This window comes from Salvia hispanica, chromosome 3, assembly GCF_029641045.1.
Source record: "Salvia hispanica isolate PSC_SH4W2 chromosome 3, Shi_PSC_v1, whole genome shotgun sequence".
NCBI lineage: Eukaryota > Viridiplantae > Streptophyta > Magnoliopsida > Lamiales > Lamiaceae > Salvia > Salvia hispanica.
Window position 1 is genome coordinate 7440087 of NC_142694.1, and position 16767 is coordinate 7456853.

The window sequence follows — 16767 nt, forward strand, 5'->3', positions numbered from 1 at the left end:
TTTACTATGAGAAAAGACGGTCTGAACAATATGTTGAACTTCCATTTATATGTAGTTATAAAAATTAGATTCAATGATGATAATTATTTCTAAATAAGCATCCACAGTTTACCATTTCTCTATCGCTTTCTCTGCACCTTTACCTTTATCTTTGGAAAATGAACATGAAAATGGCTGTGATAGTGCCATTACTGCTATAATTGCATTAAATAATCATCTCCTTGTCTCCTTGTCTCGTATTGTTTGTAAGTATCTTCTTTCTCACTTCTTAATTCTTCTTTTGCAACTTAATTCTCACCATTAAAGGTGCTACAGCCACTCTACTCTCTTTCTCCTTTTCTCTCTCCTGTTTGAATTTCTCCCTTATTTTTTGGTTGCTTGTAATTTCACACCATGGGCCTCGTTGACTTGGGCTCAGCTAAATTCCACTATGGGTTTTCTCCCACCTTCACCATTACCGTCTTCTTTGGATGTGCGGTCGAAATAGCATGTTAGAGAGAGAGGGAGGAGTTGTAGGAGTCTTAAGAAGAGTTAGACTTGATAAAGATTGAATTTTTTTGTAGGATAATTTAAAATAGGTATGCTGTAGTTGTTCAAAGATGCAGTCTTTTCTAGCTTTTCCGATTTCTTGATTCAGAGCCTTGTAATTGTTGGAGGGTTTTTTTAAAATTTTATTTTAGCTGCTATGAACAGTGCAAGATTTGAAATTTTCGGGTATTTGCAGTTGTGGGACACTCAAATTATTAGTAGAAAAAGTAGAGAGAAGTGAATTTCAAAGAAAAAAAGCAAACTTGATTATTTTTGTGTAGTAGGCCGGCGACAATCAATAGCAAAAAAGGGAAAAAATGATAACTCCAGGTATAAATTTAGTGATGACAGTGATTGGATTTGGATTGAGTATTATGTTCATAGTGTTTGTGTGCACGAGGCTAATTTGTGCTAGGATACAATTGAGTGCATCACGCAGGTCTCTTGCCAGAGCTAATAGATCTGATCTTAGCAATGTAAGCATCCCTCTTTAACTACTTTGCTGTACTTTATCCCTTTCAAATTTTGTTGCAGATTTCATGTTTCCATAATTTGCAAATTCTTGAATTAGCTGTGTATAGTTAGTTACATCTTGTGCAATTTGAATTAGCCGGTGTGGGTGGGATTCGGGGGAGGTTTTATGCTGTTTTTGGCACTTGAAAGCGATTAATGTGTTTGGAATTGAGTTCCGTCCTTCTGCACGAATAGTTTACGATGGTTGGTTTTACATGAGGGAATGTCATTGCTTTATATGTAACCAAGTGATATTTTTGAATGAGAATGTTTTTAGTTTTATTATACTTAAGCAAGAGCTATCTTTGTATTTGGATCTCTTCTTACTTGTTTTATTCGGAGGGAGTTTAATTATGTTCTGTTGTTGAACAGTTGGAGAGGGGTTTTCATGGTCTCGAGCCTCTAGCGCTGGCCAACTTTCCTGTGATGAAATATAGAGAGTTATGCTTGCCCTCCAGAGAAAATGCTTGGTAAGTTGATAGTTACATTTTTCGAAAAAGTCATTATATGTTTATTGTCTCTCTCATATTTTCTCAATTTGTATGCTTCATTGATTCTTGTTAACTCTGTAGCTTTTAGCTTTTCTTAAACGTGATATAATTCACTTAACTCTTAATGATTCATGATAAAATGATGTGCCTCCTTGCAAATCCTTGATTACACATTGGGTGTAGCAGAGTACAATATAGTTTTAAGGTCAAAATTTATGTTTACAAAAGCCCTGTTGTTCAGCGGATAGTCAAGTTTATCGTGTAATTTTATGGCTGTGAGCTTCTATTCGAGGCAAGAATGGTTCCCCGTCCCTAGATATGTGAACTCTTTCAGTAGAAAAACTTCAATGAACACTTTAAGGTAGATCTTATCCTCTTTTCGCAACCTTTATGCTCCCTTACTTGTTAATTTCTATGTTCAGCATAGTGTTTAGTTCATCTGGATTTTTGGCTCCCAATTCGTTACACTCACTATTTCAAGTGTTTATCTGTTTGCATTCTGCACAGACTATCCTCAACACGAACCTTGCTTCATTTTTAGTTTGTGAAAAGTTATACTGTATGTCAAAGTTGGGGCCACCGTATGGTAGTGGTTAATTTAGCCTTGGTTGAACTGAATGCTTTGCTTATTTTTGTCGAGTTCTCCTTCTTTGTATGTTATGCCCCAATGAATGATGGATGCGCTTGTGTTTTAGTAGTGAACCTCGTGTGGTTCCCTTATCACGTCGAAAAAGAAACAAAAAACCCTCAATCAAATCGTCTGTTTTCTCGTATAAATAATACACTCGTGGAACTAGTAAAGTGAGTAAGGATCGCCAAATTCCTACCAGTACTCTCCAGATTGAAAATCGGATATTGGTTTAGGTCATAAAACTCGGGTCAGAGTCCGTGCTTAGTATTGTCAACAAAACTGACCATAGGCTTAACATAATCACAGCATGGCCTTTATGCATCTCAAGTTCACCGGATTCGGCCTAACCACGATTTTCACTAGGAATTATTGTTAATATATAGTATGTACTATAGTTTTCGTCTTGGACTATTGTTTGGAACTGATTAATTTCTGGCCAATTTCAGCCAGAGATGCACGGTATGCCTGGCCGACTACCAGGAGGAAGACATGGTGTGCGTGCTGCCAGTGTGCGGGCATTCATTCCATGCAACGTGCATTGGGATCTGGTTGCAGCAGCAATCCACGTGTCCTGTTTGTCGGATTTCTCTGCGTGAGCTTCCAGAGAGGAAGTGGTATATGCAGCCGATGTTCAGCCAAGCAATGCGGTCTCAGTACCGGATGCAGTCAGTTAACGCTCACTATTATTGCCACTGCATGGCAAACGGGAACAGGCCAAGATCGAACGAGCATGTTGAGGAGCCATCGGAGGGTGGTGCAGTCCATGCTGGGCACAGCAACTCGGGTATTGCTCATGAAAAGAATCGAAAACCAGAGAGCCCGTCGCCAAACCAGTAGTGAGCCAGCTTGTTGGTGTTTGTTTTTTTGTAAATATGGTGTTGGTTTTATCTCCTCTTTTTCTTTGTACGAGGATTTTTTTTACTTCATTTGGAAAGCAATGTGATAGTATTAGTTAGATCGGTTAATTGGATTCGTCTAGATTTGGTTGCCGAAGTGATATTTCATTTCTAATGATTAATTAGGTCAGGATCTTCAAAATCAACTTAACCCGGAATAGCAACTGAATGCCGATATTAATTCACATGTATATATTAATTCGATATATGAATAATAATCGATACAATGCTAGATAAGGGGTGCATTAAAATGACAACACCTCTTAAAATAACATCATACCACCATTCCTAGACAATCATTTGTAGAGGTGGGTTGATACGATATATCGTATCGAAAACGTTGTATCGTATATCGTATCGAAAATATCGATATGAAAGAATTTCATATCGTTATCGTATCGAAAGTTTTGATATATCGAACTTTCGATATAAAAAAATTTCATATCGTTATCGTATCGATATTTCGATATATCGTATCGAAATTCGATATATCGTTAAATATCGATATGTATCGATATATATCGAAAATAAAATATCGATATATATCGAAAATATCGATATATCGAAAATTTTCGATATAAAACGATATATCGCGATATAAGGAAATTCATATCGTTATCGTATCGAAAATTACGATATATCGAAAATTCGATAATTTTTCGATATTTTTCAATACGATACGAGCGATATATCATTTTTTCGATATTTTTTCCCAGCCCTAATCATTTGTACATGTGGATGAATAATAAGCTGCCATGTGGCAATAAAAAAAATGCTCAAGTGTAAAAATCTCGGCTAGCAATATACAACACTGTATACAACAATTTTTTCTCGGCCAGCAATATCCAATCCGCTATACAGCAATCTATAGATTGTGGTGTAGCGTTTATAATATTGCTGGATATGTGGTGTCACGGTGTTACTTTAAGATGTGACGTTATTTTAACACAAACATGCTAGGTAATCCTTATAGAACTTTACGTAATTAACAATAATTATGTCTCGATTTATCTACAATATTTCCTTACAATAAGGAATATCTCTCTCTATGTATAATAAGATTGACCGCCCATATGAATCCTCATACTTTCTTTTATACAATTTAAATGATTCGTGGTTCTAATAATAATTATTTAAGTGATACTATTATTTTAGGCATTATTACATTCCAATATTTCTTGCAAACTTTTTGCAAATTTTGGAACACTATCAAGCAATTTAACTAAAAAGTATGTCATATAAGTATATAATTCGGTATCAAAAGAATGTTTAGAGACATAATTAGCAATGATTTGATTATTTCCGTGGAAACAAACAAGCTCATGAGTTATAATATCATGGTCATTCAATGAAGATATACTTATTCACTCATTACATTACATCATTTTCAACGAGCATTTTTAAAACGAGTCTTCTTTTAAGATGTCTAACAATATTGAACGATTAACTTAATATTATGTTATCGTATATAGTGTGGAGTAATAAAAAGGAAAGTCACATGCAAAAGAGAAGGTGAAAATGCATGTAGTATACTCACTGATGGAATCTCTGGTTGGTTGTAACCAACACCACCATGGCTTCCATAATAAACATGACTATGCGGGAATCTAGCATAACTGTTGCATAAGCCACATAATTGCTTTCATGCAAAATAGTATGATTTTGTTGTGGTCTGATAAGGGTGATTGCTTTAAACTTGAGAAACTAGAAAAAGACTGCAAAACAAAACTTCTATACTGCGATCTATTTAACTGCATCTTCCCATCCATCCCTAAATTCGGCAATTTTGCTTCCTATAGTTTTCAGTTGGAGGAACACCTTCGCTTCCGTTATATCGAAACAATGAGGTTGCTTTGTTCCCTAAAAATCTTCGCACACATCTAGCAAATAGTGCCAAATTTGTATCTCAGACCTTATTCTCATAATAATAATCATATATCCATCAATTTTTGCCATATATGTCACCTAATCTAATTCTGTTGTATATATCAGACTGGACACTATTAGAATCCTGCAAAACCGGTGTATCGGGTGTTGATGGAATCACACATTTCCACTATATATATTGAAGACCAATTAAAAATGTGCGTTCCTAAAAAGATAGTAGAGATAACGTGAAAGTAGAAACCTGAAAAAATTAAGAAATTACAGTTGCAAATTTTGAATTAGTAGGATATTAATCCAAAGATGCGGTTATGTAAGTAGGTTACATATAAGCATCTATGAATTCTTAGTATCTAGCTTAAAGTTTAAAACTTCCGAGAAAATAAAGAAAAGTGTAACATAAAAAGAAGATTGAAGTAGTATTATAGAAACGATGGATGAAGAAAGAGAGAAATAGACAATATTTTCAAGTAAAAGTATTATAATAAGGTAGTGTAAGAAATCTCTTTAAAAGGTAGGGTAAGAAATGCTTATTTGCTTAAATTTCTCTTACAGGACAAAATATGAAAACGAAATATTTCGATTTTGGCAAATTCCACTGAAGTGTCTAGAAAAAGAAATATGAGTATTGGCGAAATCAAATTGGAATGTCTGGTGTTAATTTGTGCAATAAACAAACAACTCCCCCGTTTCCTATAAAAGTTTTTATTGATTTAATACATTTTAATGCGATTATAGTATTATTTACGTATGATGATTGATGAAGCATATAATAATATACTCCATTATTTATCTCAACAATTAAGTCCACTTTCAATTTTCACACAAAATACATTTAATATTCAAAAATGTTATAACGTACAGTTTTTCTTCTATTTTACCTTTAACATTACTCTATTCATTGTAAAATAAAATTTTATCCACAACTATTAAATAAGATTATTTTGGTAAATAAACATTTTAAGATAATTGAAATCATAAGATTATGATTGGAGGCATCTCAAAAAGAAATAGTAATGGACAATATTGATGCGACGGGGAAATGTTAATTTACAAATTATTTGTGAAATATAAAGTACTACTACTATATTAATAAATATGCCTTTATCATATTATCAAATGCAACTTGATATGAATATAAACATCAACGAAAAATATGAATATCACGCATGCAACACAGAATCTATTAACACGACCAAAAATGAAAAACTAATCAACAGCAAAATAGTACTAGTAGTAATGAAACCAAACTCAAGCTTTCTTCATTTGACAGTTAATAGTGTCACACCAAAAAAGATTGGATTCACAATCATTCCCAAAGAAGTAGAAGAAACACACCCACAAAACATATGACCTCACAACAAAAAATTTTATGCATTCTTCGAATCAGTTGTAGTCGGGATGTAAAGATTTTCTTCGTGCCAAGAACCAAGCGAAGTCGTCTTCGTGTTGTGTATGGAGAAGGATCAAAATTGAACGAAAAAAAGAATTTATTGAAGCCCTGCAACATCATTAAACAGAAGCCAATATTAATTTTCCTCAAATCATACAATATAGAAAACATATCAATGCAGATGCAGAAGTATTCCACACAACGAACAGAAGCCAATCCACAAGGTACCGATAATATAGCTATCGATGCAGCAATATAATAAACATACCTAAAATAGCTATCATCCCCTTCAAAAATTTTGAGATGATAGAGCACCAAGAAATCATTAGGCAGTTTGATCATGGATCAGCTTTAGAACCAGCAGAAGGGGATGAAGCATTCATGTGATCGCAGAAAATGACAGTTTGGGTATTTCCAGAGATAAATGGTCGGATTGATTTGACAGCATCGAGGTAAGTACCTCCGACAGGGGCTTCTAGTCCATCTATAACCTGGAATTAAAAAAGCAACCATATTAAAAGAAAAAAAGGTGTTAATGCAAACAAGCGTTCGAATAGCTATAATTAAGCTAAGCTGACTGCATCCAACACTGCAAAACACACACATAAAAGAAACAAATATCTGAAATGTTCTATCAATGCTCTTCCCTAAAGGGATTAATTGGTCTTTAACGTTGATACTGAAGAAAAATGACTAAGCATGCACATGGCAAACACGAAATCAAGGAAAATATTAATGACATGGCTGATTAAATTTACCATTAATGCCAACTCGGAAATATCAACCGCCTTCAATGACAAAAGCTCTAGGAGCGTCTCTGGGGTGGCGATTATAAATTCGGGTTCAGAACTCTTTAAACTGCCACAGGTAAACATCATATGCAAAAAAAAAATAGAGTAGTTTAGAAGGACTATACACAGTCAGCAGCAAAGAAAAAGTACAGCCAAAATACATGGATATATAACACTCACAAGTTGCAAATCTTTTGAGATGGAAATATATAGTGTACAAGATGTCTATCAGTCATCTTTACCACTAATGCAGTAATGCATTAGTCTATTTACTCGAAAGACTAATGTTATAGGAGTAGACGACAAATTATAAAACTATTTAAGCATGCTCATTTCAGAAATAATGTTTACCGACTTACTAACCAGGAAATAATATGAACCGAGTTACATGTTAGAGTGAGGGACTTTTTGGGTGCTAAGCTAACCTTTCAACTTGGAGATCCATGGAAACACCCGAGTGCAAAAACAATGTACATACGCCACATTCTTCCAAAGTCTTGCAGACCTCGAGCACCTGACCATACCCAAAGAGATAAAATAAATAATTAGATTATGCTTTGAATCAAGTCGATGGAGGTAATAACATAATGCCAGTATTATTTAGAAATCAACGAAGAATCAACAACCTTGGAAGCTTTTTCTTGAGACGGCACAAGATACAAAAGGAAAGGGCTATCTGCCTCTTCCACTGAATCTGCCTCTTCCACTGAATCTGCCTCTTCCACTTCCTCTTGGTTTTCCTCTTCCTCTTCCTCTTCCTCCTTCATTGAGATTGAATCAGCAGCAGTTGATGCTATCCAAGCAATCTTCCTAGCCTTAGAATCAGCTCCATCTTTATCCAACACATCAATTCCTTTGTTGTAACACCTCCAAAAATCAAATCCCCAAGAATCAGTAAAATAAGGCATGTCATCTTCGGGGTTATACGGCTCATCTTGATACAGGGCTTCTTGAACTGAGTTAAGGCACATAGTCAAGAATTTCGATGGGCATCCTTCACCTTTGTCAGCAGCAAGCTCTTCCAAAGAATTATTGGAGCTGTCACACTTGATAATCCGCCATGTTGGCTTCCCCAAATCGATTGCAACCTCCGGTCTCACAATACCTAACGACCACCTAATCAATTCTTTCAGTTCATTCCCCCGACTCTCGGGGTCCACAGTCTCATGTTTTTGACCCCCCTTCCATAAGCTACCCTCTTTGGTTCCCACTGTCATACTTTCTTTACAACTAAACTCCTTGTATCTATCAATCAAAGAGTGCTCCGAGACTAATGCGTAGGCCCTGTATATAAAGATTAAATCACAACAACAAACAAACAATCACTCTTATGTTTCATCATCAATCAAATAGTAATTTCACCCAAACAAATTATTGGCAAGGAACATCAACCCACTACTGCATTCCTCAAAGAATCAATCCCTTCCAAACATATCATTCAAGAATCCATATTCAAGAACACAAAATTAATCAATGGAAACATAAAAAATGCATACGGTTAAAAAGAGAATCTTGATTAGTTAATGCAGCCCACAAAATCACACAAGCGACACAATCATCAATCCCGGATAAAATTAATGGAAAAAAAGTAATATCTTTAGTTCTTGGTGTAAAGAAAAATGACCTGACAGATACGAGTGTGATTGGATTGACTGAGATTCTCAGCGGCCTCCGTTGAAGAATCCCTTCGCTTTTCTTGCTAAAAGTATGGTTTTCGCAATTGATAGCTGAAGATGAGAGGTTGATGAAGGCGGTTTTGAAAGAGTTCGTGTGATGAAAGAGTGAAACAGCAAAGATTATATAGTGTTGGCTGGGCTGGAATGGAATAATTTGTGGTTGCGAGGGCTTTTTGGTAATTAACACCACTCCATAGGTTGGGTGGGCTTGGACTTTTGGGCCAACTGGGCCTAGGGGATTAACTGAATGCTTTGACTACCTTCGATTTAGGTGCTTAGTTGGGATTTATTTACTGATTTAGTCATTATTTAGAATGTTACACATTATTTAAGAAACTGAATGCCTAGATTTACTTGGTATATATGGTAAATGAAATCTAATATGTTAGTAAAAATTTAATATGATAATGAAGATCTGAAAATAATTAAATGAAGTATAATGGTAGATGGATGAAGTATTTAATACTAAGTAAATATTTACTAAAATAGTTTTCTGAATATATAATGGTAGATGCATATAAATTATAACGGTTTATAAACTCACTGGAAAATAACTTACTACTGATTTATGTAAATAAAAATAACTTGATTAATATTTCTATTTTCAATATTTATCCTTGATTTCTCTTCTATTTTTTCTCACCAACTATGATTTTTTCTTTATCTAATTCGCAAATATTTTTTGAATAGTTTATATAAGTTCTTAAAATATGACTACATTTTAATGAATTCTATCACACTCTATCTTGCAAACCTCTGAAATAAGCTTAGTTAAATGGAGTACCATTTATTTGTATCGCAATTTTTTGGCCATTCGGCAATTTGCAATTACAATACGTTCAAATGATTTCTTGCAAATTTCGTATGCCAATCGCTTAACGTAGACAATTAGCTATTTCCTAGTCATTCAGAACAATATCGTTTAATTGAATTAAAATAGTAACAAATTAATAAACTCTTATTTTAAAATAAATGCTAGTGTTAAAATAGTTTTATACGACGATGAATATAATTCCGAAACAGTTTTCAAAGAGCTGGACCCAGTTATGCATACTGCTTAACTTGTTTTTATCATTTTATGCAATTTTTCTCCTAGGAAAAGTCTTCCTATCCAATTCATCATACATCATCATTTTATTATATACATAAAATATGCTGCAGATGATGTTTAAGCTTTTGTAACCTTGTAGCATTGACCGTGGAAAAATAAGTAAGTGTCATTTCCCCATTTCTCAGATGACTATTTATATCTATCATTAACACAACCACTTAGAAATAGAACAAAGAGAGAGAATTAATGGGAAGTGTTGCAGTAGATTCCGCCGGAATATTCCCTGAAGGTGGTGAAAATGATTCGAAGAATCTTGACGCCGGCGCCCTCTTTGTCCTTAAATCTCGAGGTTAGCAACCCCAAAATTGCTGAATTTAATTTTTTTCTCCTTTCGTAATAAAATTATATCGTGGCGTGAACAGGTTCGTGGCTGCACTGCGGGTACCACTTAACGATGGCTATAGTTTCGCCGGTGCTGCTGAGCTTGCCGTTTGCGTTCACGTTGTTGGGTTGGAGCGGCGGCGTTCTTTGCCTCACGGCGGCAGGATTGACCACTTTCTACTCCTACAACCTGCTCTCTATTGTCTTGGAGCACTTTGCGCTACTTGGAAGGCGCCATCTTCGATTTAGGGACATGGCCCACGATATTTTAGGTGCGCGTTTAATTTGGTAGAAAAGATAAATAAACAAAACATGATAAGAACACACGTTTAAGACATTTTAACTTCAAGATAGATGAGTTATCTATCATATTCATATTTTCTTTTAATCTAGATTAACGTTTATTTATTTTTGTCTTCTACATTTATTTATCGTCAAATTTAATAATTATTACTATTAATTTTTATAAATGAAATAAAAATCTATTTTTTATACATTTATTGAAGTTATAGCAAAAATTTAACAAATTAGGCTTTGATTCATTGTGTAGTTTGTGAAATTCATGACATCAACAACCAATTTTAAAGTATTATAATTAAATTGAAAACAAATAAAGGCCATTGAAATGGAAATGAGAATTGTGCCCAAATAAGTTAAATACCAAGACATTTCAACTTTTGTTTCTTTCTAATAAGTACTCCCCTAACCATTGCATTCATTCTCCTCTAGCATCATAGTATTACTAGTATCGTTGAAATTTGGTTACTCCATTTGTCATTTACTTGTGATCTATTGACTACTAGTATATATTTGGAGAATAAATATCTAAATTATTTTTTTATGTTTACTTAATTAATGCAGGCCCTGGGTGGGGCCGTTACTTTGTGGGCCCACTTCAATTGTTTATGTGCTATTTTGCTGTAATTGCGTGTACACTTCTTGGGGGGCAGAGCCTCAAGGTTAGCCTTTCTTCTTTATTCTAGCCCATTAAAACAACTTTGTGTGCTTTTATTTTTTTTGCACAACAATTAGATTTCAAATATTTTAGATAAAAATAGTTAAGTGCCATTTACTTAATAAGACACTTTACCTCTTGCAGTATATTTATGTACTATCTTCACCAAATGGAAGCATGCAACTTTATCAATTCATAGCCATATTTGGAGGGCTAACCCTAATTATGGGCCAAATGCCATCTTTTCATTCTCTAAGGCACATCAATCTTGTTTCCCTATTTCTGTGTCTTGTTTATTGTGCTTGTACCACAGGTGGTGCACTTTATATAGGTAAATGTATTTATCTTATAATACATATATGGCACTCTAAAATTTCTTGATAATATATATTGAATCATTTCATCTTGGCATAGGATATTCTTACAAAGCACCTAAAACGGATTACACGGTGACCGGGGAAGGCATAAATCGTGTTTTTGGTATCTTCAACGCTATCTCAATCATCTCCACAGCTTATGGAAATGGTATTATTCCAGAAATACAGGTAATTCATTTCCTAGTGCATGTTCTGATCTTGCATGAATGTTAAATATTTTAATAAATTTGATCATTTATTGATATATAAATAAAAAAAAATACTCATAAACTAGAGAATCTGATTTGGCATAGGCTACTATTGCTCCACCAATGGCTGGCAAAATGTTCAAAGGATTGTTGGTGTGTTATTCTGTGGTGATATCAACTTTCTTCAGTGTAGCAATTTCTGGATATTGGGCATTTGGAAATCAATCTCAACCGTCGATTCTCTCAAATTTCATTGTTGATGGAGTGCCATTGCTGCCTAAATGGTTTCTCCTCATAATCTATGTCTCCACTCTTATCCAGATCTCAGCTGTCACTTTAGTAAGATTTCCATATAAAATACTCACTAGACTAATTGATGTTTGTAATAATTAATTGGTGCAAATTGATTTATTAATGTGACATGTGAATAATATGTAGGTGTACTTGCAACCAACGAATGTTGTTATAGACCGCAAGTTTGCTGATCCTAAGAAGCCTGAATTTTCGATGCGTAACATGGTTCCACGTCTCATTTTTCGGTCATTATCGGTCGTGATTGCAGCCACGGTCGCGGCAATGCTTCCTTTCTTTGGCGATATGATGGCGTTGGCCGGTGCATTTGCTTGCATTCCTCTAGATTTCATTATGCCTATGGTTTTCTATAATGTGACATTCAAACCCTCGAGAAGGAGCTTAATTTTTTGGGTGAACACCGTTATCGCCGCCGTCTCCACCATGTTGGTCGCCGTCGGGGCGGTTGCATCCATCCGGCAGATAATTTTGGATGCCAAAACTTATAAATTGTTTGCCAACATGTAATGGACTAGAAATTAATATTGTTTCTTTTTTTTTATGTTACTTTATTTATAATAACATGAAATTAAAAAAAGTGTGTTTGTAATCATATTTATTGTACTTCTTAGAAATAGAATTTATGCTTTGAGGTGGCATAACGTAAAAATTCATTATTATTTTCAAAATAAAAATATAAAATTGCTACAAAGTCTAAAGTGTCTGTATTCACAGTGAAATTAATTGCATTCGAAAAATATAAAATTTCACTTATCATAAGATTCACACAATCACACTATAGTGTTGCACTCACTCAGTAAGTAGATGGGTCCATACACATCAAGTCTTCATGATTTGAGGGTTGGAAATACTATAAGTTCTATAATTTAAACCGTTTCTTAAACTTTTATGCATATTTTGTACTTGTGCTCTTTTATAAGTCAAATCATCACTTGTCAATTATCATTACATCCAAAACCTATCTTGGGCCTTAGATCCAATACCAATAGCTTTGAAATGGCTGAATCTGGATCAACAAATGTTCAATTGCATAGATTACATAAAACTGAATCTTATGTACTCTATATTCTTTGATTCTGTGGATTCAGCGAATACTCGTTATCGGAATAATGTCACGTAAGTTTAGTCATAAATTATAAATCATTGTCTTTCTCTTATGACAGAATTAATCTTGGTCAATTCAATATCGGATAATTTCGTATAGTTCAATCTAAACTAACCGATACCTATAAATAAATGATTGTGGTAAGTTAAAATTGAACTTAAATACATGTAAATTAGTCAAATAAATTTTATAAAATACCACGTGAGTAAAATGATTGGTAAAGTATTTCCTACTATAGAAGGTTTGAGCTTCGGTCTGAGAGTGTTTTTTAGGTAATAAGTATAATAAATTAGTTATAAAAATAAATTGAGTATTTAAATGATAAAATGATCAAATAAGTTCAAGAATAATTAGTTATTAAAATAATTGAAATAATTAAGCGTCTTCTTCTTAAGATACAAAGTTTTAAAAGTTGAAAGAATTTACGTGTAAGTTGTTACCATCTACTCAGTTGGTGTAGTCTTGTAGAAATATATATAGTTCGACTGAATGATATAAAATGAAGTATAACTTTGTCCTAAACCGTTGACCTAAATATTTGGTCATTTTTTAAGACAAAAAGATGAGGTTTATGTTTGCTAATAAGGTTTGGTGATTGGGTTTACTTGGCTCAAGGCATGAAATGGCACAAATTTACAATTTTTTGGGCATAATGAAAGTTGACTTATGTAGTGCACTAGTACTTAATGTAGCTATGCAGCCTGTTTTTACATTTTAATTGTTTGGTTAAATAAATTAAAGAATGAAATTTGAGTTATGTATGTAGTGCTTATGAAATAAAGCTATGCAGCCAGTTGTTTCATATTTAATTGTTTGGTTAAATAAATTAAAGAATTTCTTTAATTTATCTAACTCGATAATATTTTTTATACTATTAAACATATTTTTTCTTAATTATGGATAAGTCATTTATTCACCCGTCTTATAACAGAAATTTTTTTATATGCACACAAAATTGACGATTTCAAAGTCTTCATTCTTTAAGCTGGGTTATAACACTCCAAAATTGGAAAACATTTCTTAAAAGAAAAACCAACTAACAGTCACGGGTTCAATGACTAATTTAACTTTTATGACTCAATATACATCTCCACAGCACACACATTCAATTTGTTAAAAAAATATTCCCAACTTTGACCTGTTTTTAGCTTAATTTACAATAACTGCAAAATTAACTTGAATTTATATGGATTGTTCATTTTATAGAATGTCAAAAAATACACCAAATAAAAAAGATTTGGGGCTAATTTTGAAAACTAATGTTAAATTATGGGAGAAAATGATCATAGTTTTCTCTTTATGGAAGATATATATTTGGGGCATTTAACTGTGGTTGATCGTGTATAGTTTTTTATGTTAAAACGTTAGTAACATGGATATTAAATAATTGTAATATTCGTATTGCAAGCACACGAGAAAATCACCCTATAATCAATGTTGTTAGTTGTTACATTCAAATTACGAGTCAACAAAATCTGCAATTATACGATTCCAAAGTAGTACTAATGAAGATTTGAGTCCAAACTTTGGTTAAAAGAGTTCAAATGATATAGTTTCCATTGCATGATATTGAGATTGAGATAATTAGTGATCGAATGTATATGGATATTTAGTAATTTCATTCGTTATAAATTTGATAAAATTACTAAAGATTGAGATAAAATTAATAGTAACTTTTAAAGATTACAAAAGAAGTTGAAAAAAACAGTAAACATCGTAATAGATTAAATTATTAACCAAATATTATTTTAAAAGTGAAAAAAATGATGTTATGGTCAAATAAGTATCAAGATGTACACCACATAATTGAATTACCACAAGAGACGTGGGCTTAAATTCTACTAGTACTAGAAAAGTAAATCTACAAACAAAAACAGCTTTTTTTATGACAAAAAAAGCACAAAAATCAATTAATAACTATCTAAAGTAGGAACGCTTATTCCACTTTAAAAAGAAGCTTTACAAAATCTTATCATGTCGCCTTAAAAGTCAATTAAAATTTCCAATTACATATGCAACTTTTAAAAAATCATATATGAAATATTTTTTTATAATGTTGTGACATGTCTTCAACTAAGAACTCAATCATCATTACTCCAATTTAGAGTTTCATAGATAACTACAATACAATTTAACAGTAGAAGGTTTTTTCTAGGGGGCACATTGAAGGTTCTTAAAATAAGATAGACATAAATGTATAACCCCCTCAAAACATCATAATTATCATACTAAGATGGAAATTTTGGTCCCACTTTTAGTAGTAATGGGCTGATGGCTAATGAGTGACAGACTTGGTCAATCTCTTTAATTATTAGATCCACCCCTATTAAAATAGGAGTACATATCTAAAGTACTATATACATTTACCTAGTGGCAAATTAATTGTGAGCGTATCAATAACAATTATCATTCTACTATTTAAAACACTAGCAATGCCGAAGACTTCACGTATCGATGTGTTGTATTGAAGAAAAGTGGCGTACCAATTTCATACGCCAACACGTGTTATCGCACACTAACTTTTAGCTCTCCTTTTAATTTTATATATAAATAAAAATATCAATTAACAAAGAAAACGCTTCCATTTCGTGTAAAAGATCGGAATCAAGTCAATAAACGGAGAATTAGAGATCCTTTTTAAAGATGCTCCCATTAATCTTTGAAGGCCCCTGGTTTGATTGGACCGGCGGCTTTGGGAGGCTTTTCTGATTTGAAATCAGTTGTGGGGTCAATTTGAACCGGTCACTTCAAATTGACGTGGGGGTCAAATTTGTAAATTCAAATTTCTCCGCGTGGTCTCCTATAATGATTGGGGCCACTCCGATATTCGTTTTCACCCAATATTTGCTTTTATTGTGAAAATAAAATGTAGTATAATTTTTGTAGTATAAAATGTAGTATAATTTTTTTACCCTCTAAAATTCAAATATTCATTCGTTCATATGCTATTACATTACACGCCCGTATCGCTCCAAATATTTAATTTTTGCATTTCAAATAGTATATTTATACTTAAATTTGGAAGCATTTATGATTTTTTATTCGTTTATTTGTTCTTATACCGTCTTCCGTTTTGGATTATCACGCAATAAAGTTCATACCTTTTAATCTAATTTCTCCGTTTCATAATAATAAAGTCATTTTGCCATTTTAGTACTTTCCATAGTAATAGAGTCATTTTCTTTTTTAGTAAAAGTAAACACATTTTTCCACACTCACTTTACTCTACTTTTTTTTCTCTTCATCTTTCTGCCTTTTTTATTTTCCACTTTATTCTCCCTTTTACTTAACTCACCTAACACAATTTTTCTTATTCTCCCACTTTATTCTCCCTTAAATTAATCTCCGTGCCATAGTAATAGAGTCATTTTGTCATTTTGGTAAGTTTCATAGTAATAGAGTCATTTCCTTTTTTAGTAAAAGTCAACACATTTTTACACACCTACTTTACTCTCTTACTTTTCCCTCTCTTCATCTCTCTAACTTTTTCATTTTACACTTTATTCTCCCTTTACTTAACTCACCTAATACAATTTTTCTTAATCTCCGTGCCGAAAAGAAACGCCTCCATTAATATGGAACGGAGGGAGTAGTT

General features: G+C 33.1%; 3 protein-coding genes across 4 annotated transcripts; 2 read left to right on the forward strand and 1 right to left on the reverse strand.

Moving 5' to 3' along the window:
• Positions 1–178: 178 nt before the first annotated feature.
• Positions 179–3128, forward strand: LOC125209348 (RING-H2 finger protein ATL38-like). Its single transcript, XM_048108949.2, has 3 exons — positions 179–1004; positions 1414–1511; positions 2610–3128. The coding sequence occupies exons 1-3, from the start codon at positions 846–848 to the stop codon at positions 2998–3000; spliced, it is 648 nt and encodes a 215-aa protein (XP_047964906.1). The 5' UTR covers positions 179–845; the 3' UTR covers positions 3001–3128.
• Positions 3129–6183: 3055 nt separating this feature from the next.
• LOC125212466 (uncharacterized) lies at positions 6184–8872 on the reverse strand. Its single transcript, XM_048112649.2, has 6 exons — positions 8752–8872; positions 7754–8411; positions 7553–7641; positions 7095–7194; positions 6605–6827; positions 6184–6444 (listed from the first exon to the last, which is right to left on the reverse strand). Exons 2-5 carry the CDS (start codon positions 8342–8344, stop codon positions 6675–6677), a joined length of 933 nt encoding a protein of 310 aa, XP_047968606.2. The 5' UTR covers positions 8345–8411; positions 8752–8872; the 3' UTR covers positions 6184–6444; positions 6605–6674.
• Positions 8873–10047: 1175 nt separating this feature from the next.
• Positions 10048–12613, forward strand: LOC125212569 (GABA transporter 1-like). 2 transcript variants are annotated; one of them, XM_048112774.2, is made up of 7 exons: positions 10048–10203; positions 10277–10507; positions 11097–11194; positions 11335–11521; positions 11605–11735; positions 11861–12094; positions 12194–12613. In XM_048112774.2, exons 1-7 carry the CDS (start codon positions 10101–10103, stop codon positions 12572–12574), a joined length of 1365 nt encoding a protein of 454 aa, XP_047968731.1. In that variant the 5' UTR covers positions 10048–10100; the 3' UTR covers positions 12575–12613. The 2 variants fall into 2 exon arrangements, with proteins under 2 accessions (XP_047968731.1, XP_047968732.1); XM_048112775.2 differs by having other exon boundaries at positions 11861–12058.
• Positions 12614–16767: the final 4154 nt, after the last annotated feature.

Coding starts and splice junctions, on each gene's coding strand:
- LOC125212466 (XM_048112649.2), bottom strand. CDS start 8,344: ATGACAGTGGGAACCAAAGAGGGTAGCTTATGGAAGGGGGGTCAAAAA. Junction 7,195..7,552: donor ATGGATCTCCAAGTTGAAAG/GTTAGCTTAGCA, acceptor TACCTGTGGCAG/TTTAAAGAGTTCTGAACCCG. Junction 6,828..7,094: donor TTTCCGAGTTGGCATTAATG/GTAAATTTAATC, acceptor TTTTAATTCCAG/GTTATAGATGGACTAGAAGC.
- LOC125212569 (XM_048112774.2), top strand. CDS start 10,101: ATGGGAAGTGTTGCAGTAGATTCCGCCGGAATATTCCCTGAAGGTGGT. Junction 10,204..10,276: donor CTTTGTCCTTAAATCTCGAG/GTTAGCAACCCC, acceptor TGGCGTGAACAG/GTTCGTGGCTGCACTGCGGG. Junction 11,522..11,604: donor AGGTGGTGCACTTTATATAG/GTAAATGTATTT, acceptor ATCTTGGCATAG/GATATTCTTACAAAGCACCT.
- LOC125209348 (XM_048108949.2), top strand. CDS start 846: ATGATAACTCCAGGTATAAATTTAGTGATGACAGTGATTGGATTTGGA. Junction 1,005..1,413: donor ATAGATCTGATCTTAGCAAT/GTAAGCATCCCT, acceptor GTTGTTGAACAG/TTGGAGAGGGGTTTTCATGG. Junction 1,512..2,609: donor CCCTCCAGAGAAAATGCTTG/GTAAGTTGATAG, acceptor GGCCAATTTCAG/CCAGAGATGCACGGTATGCC.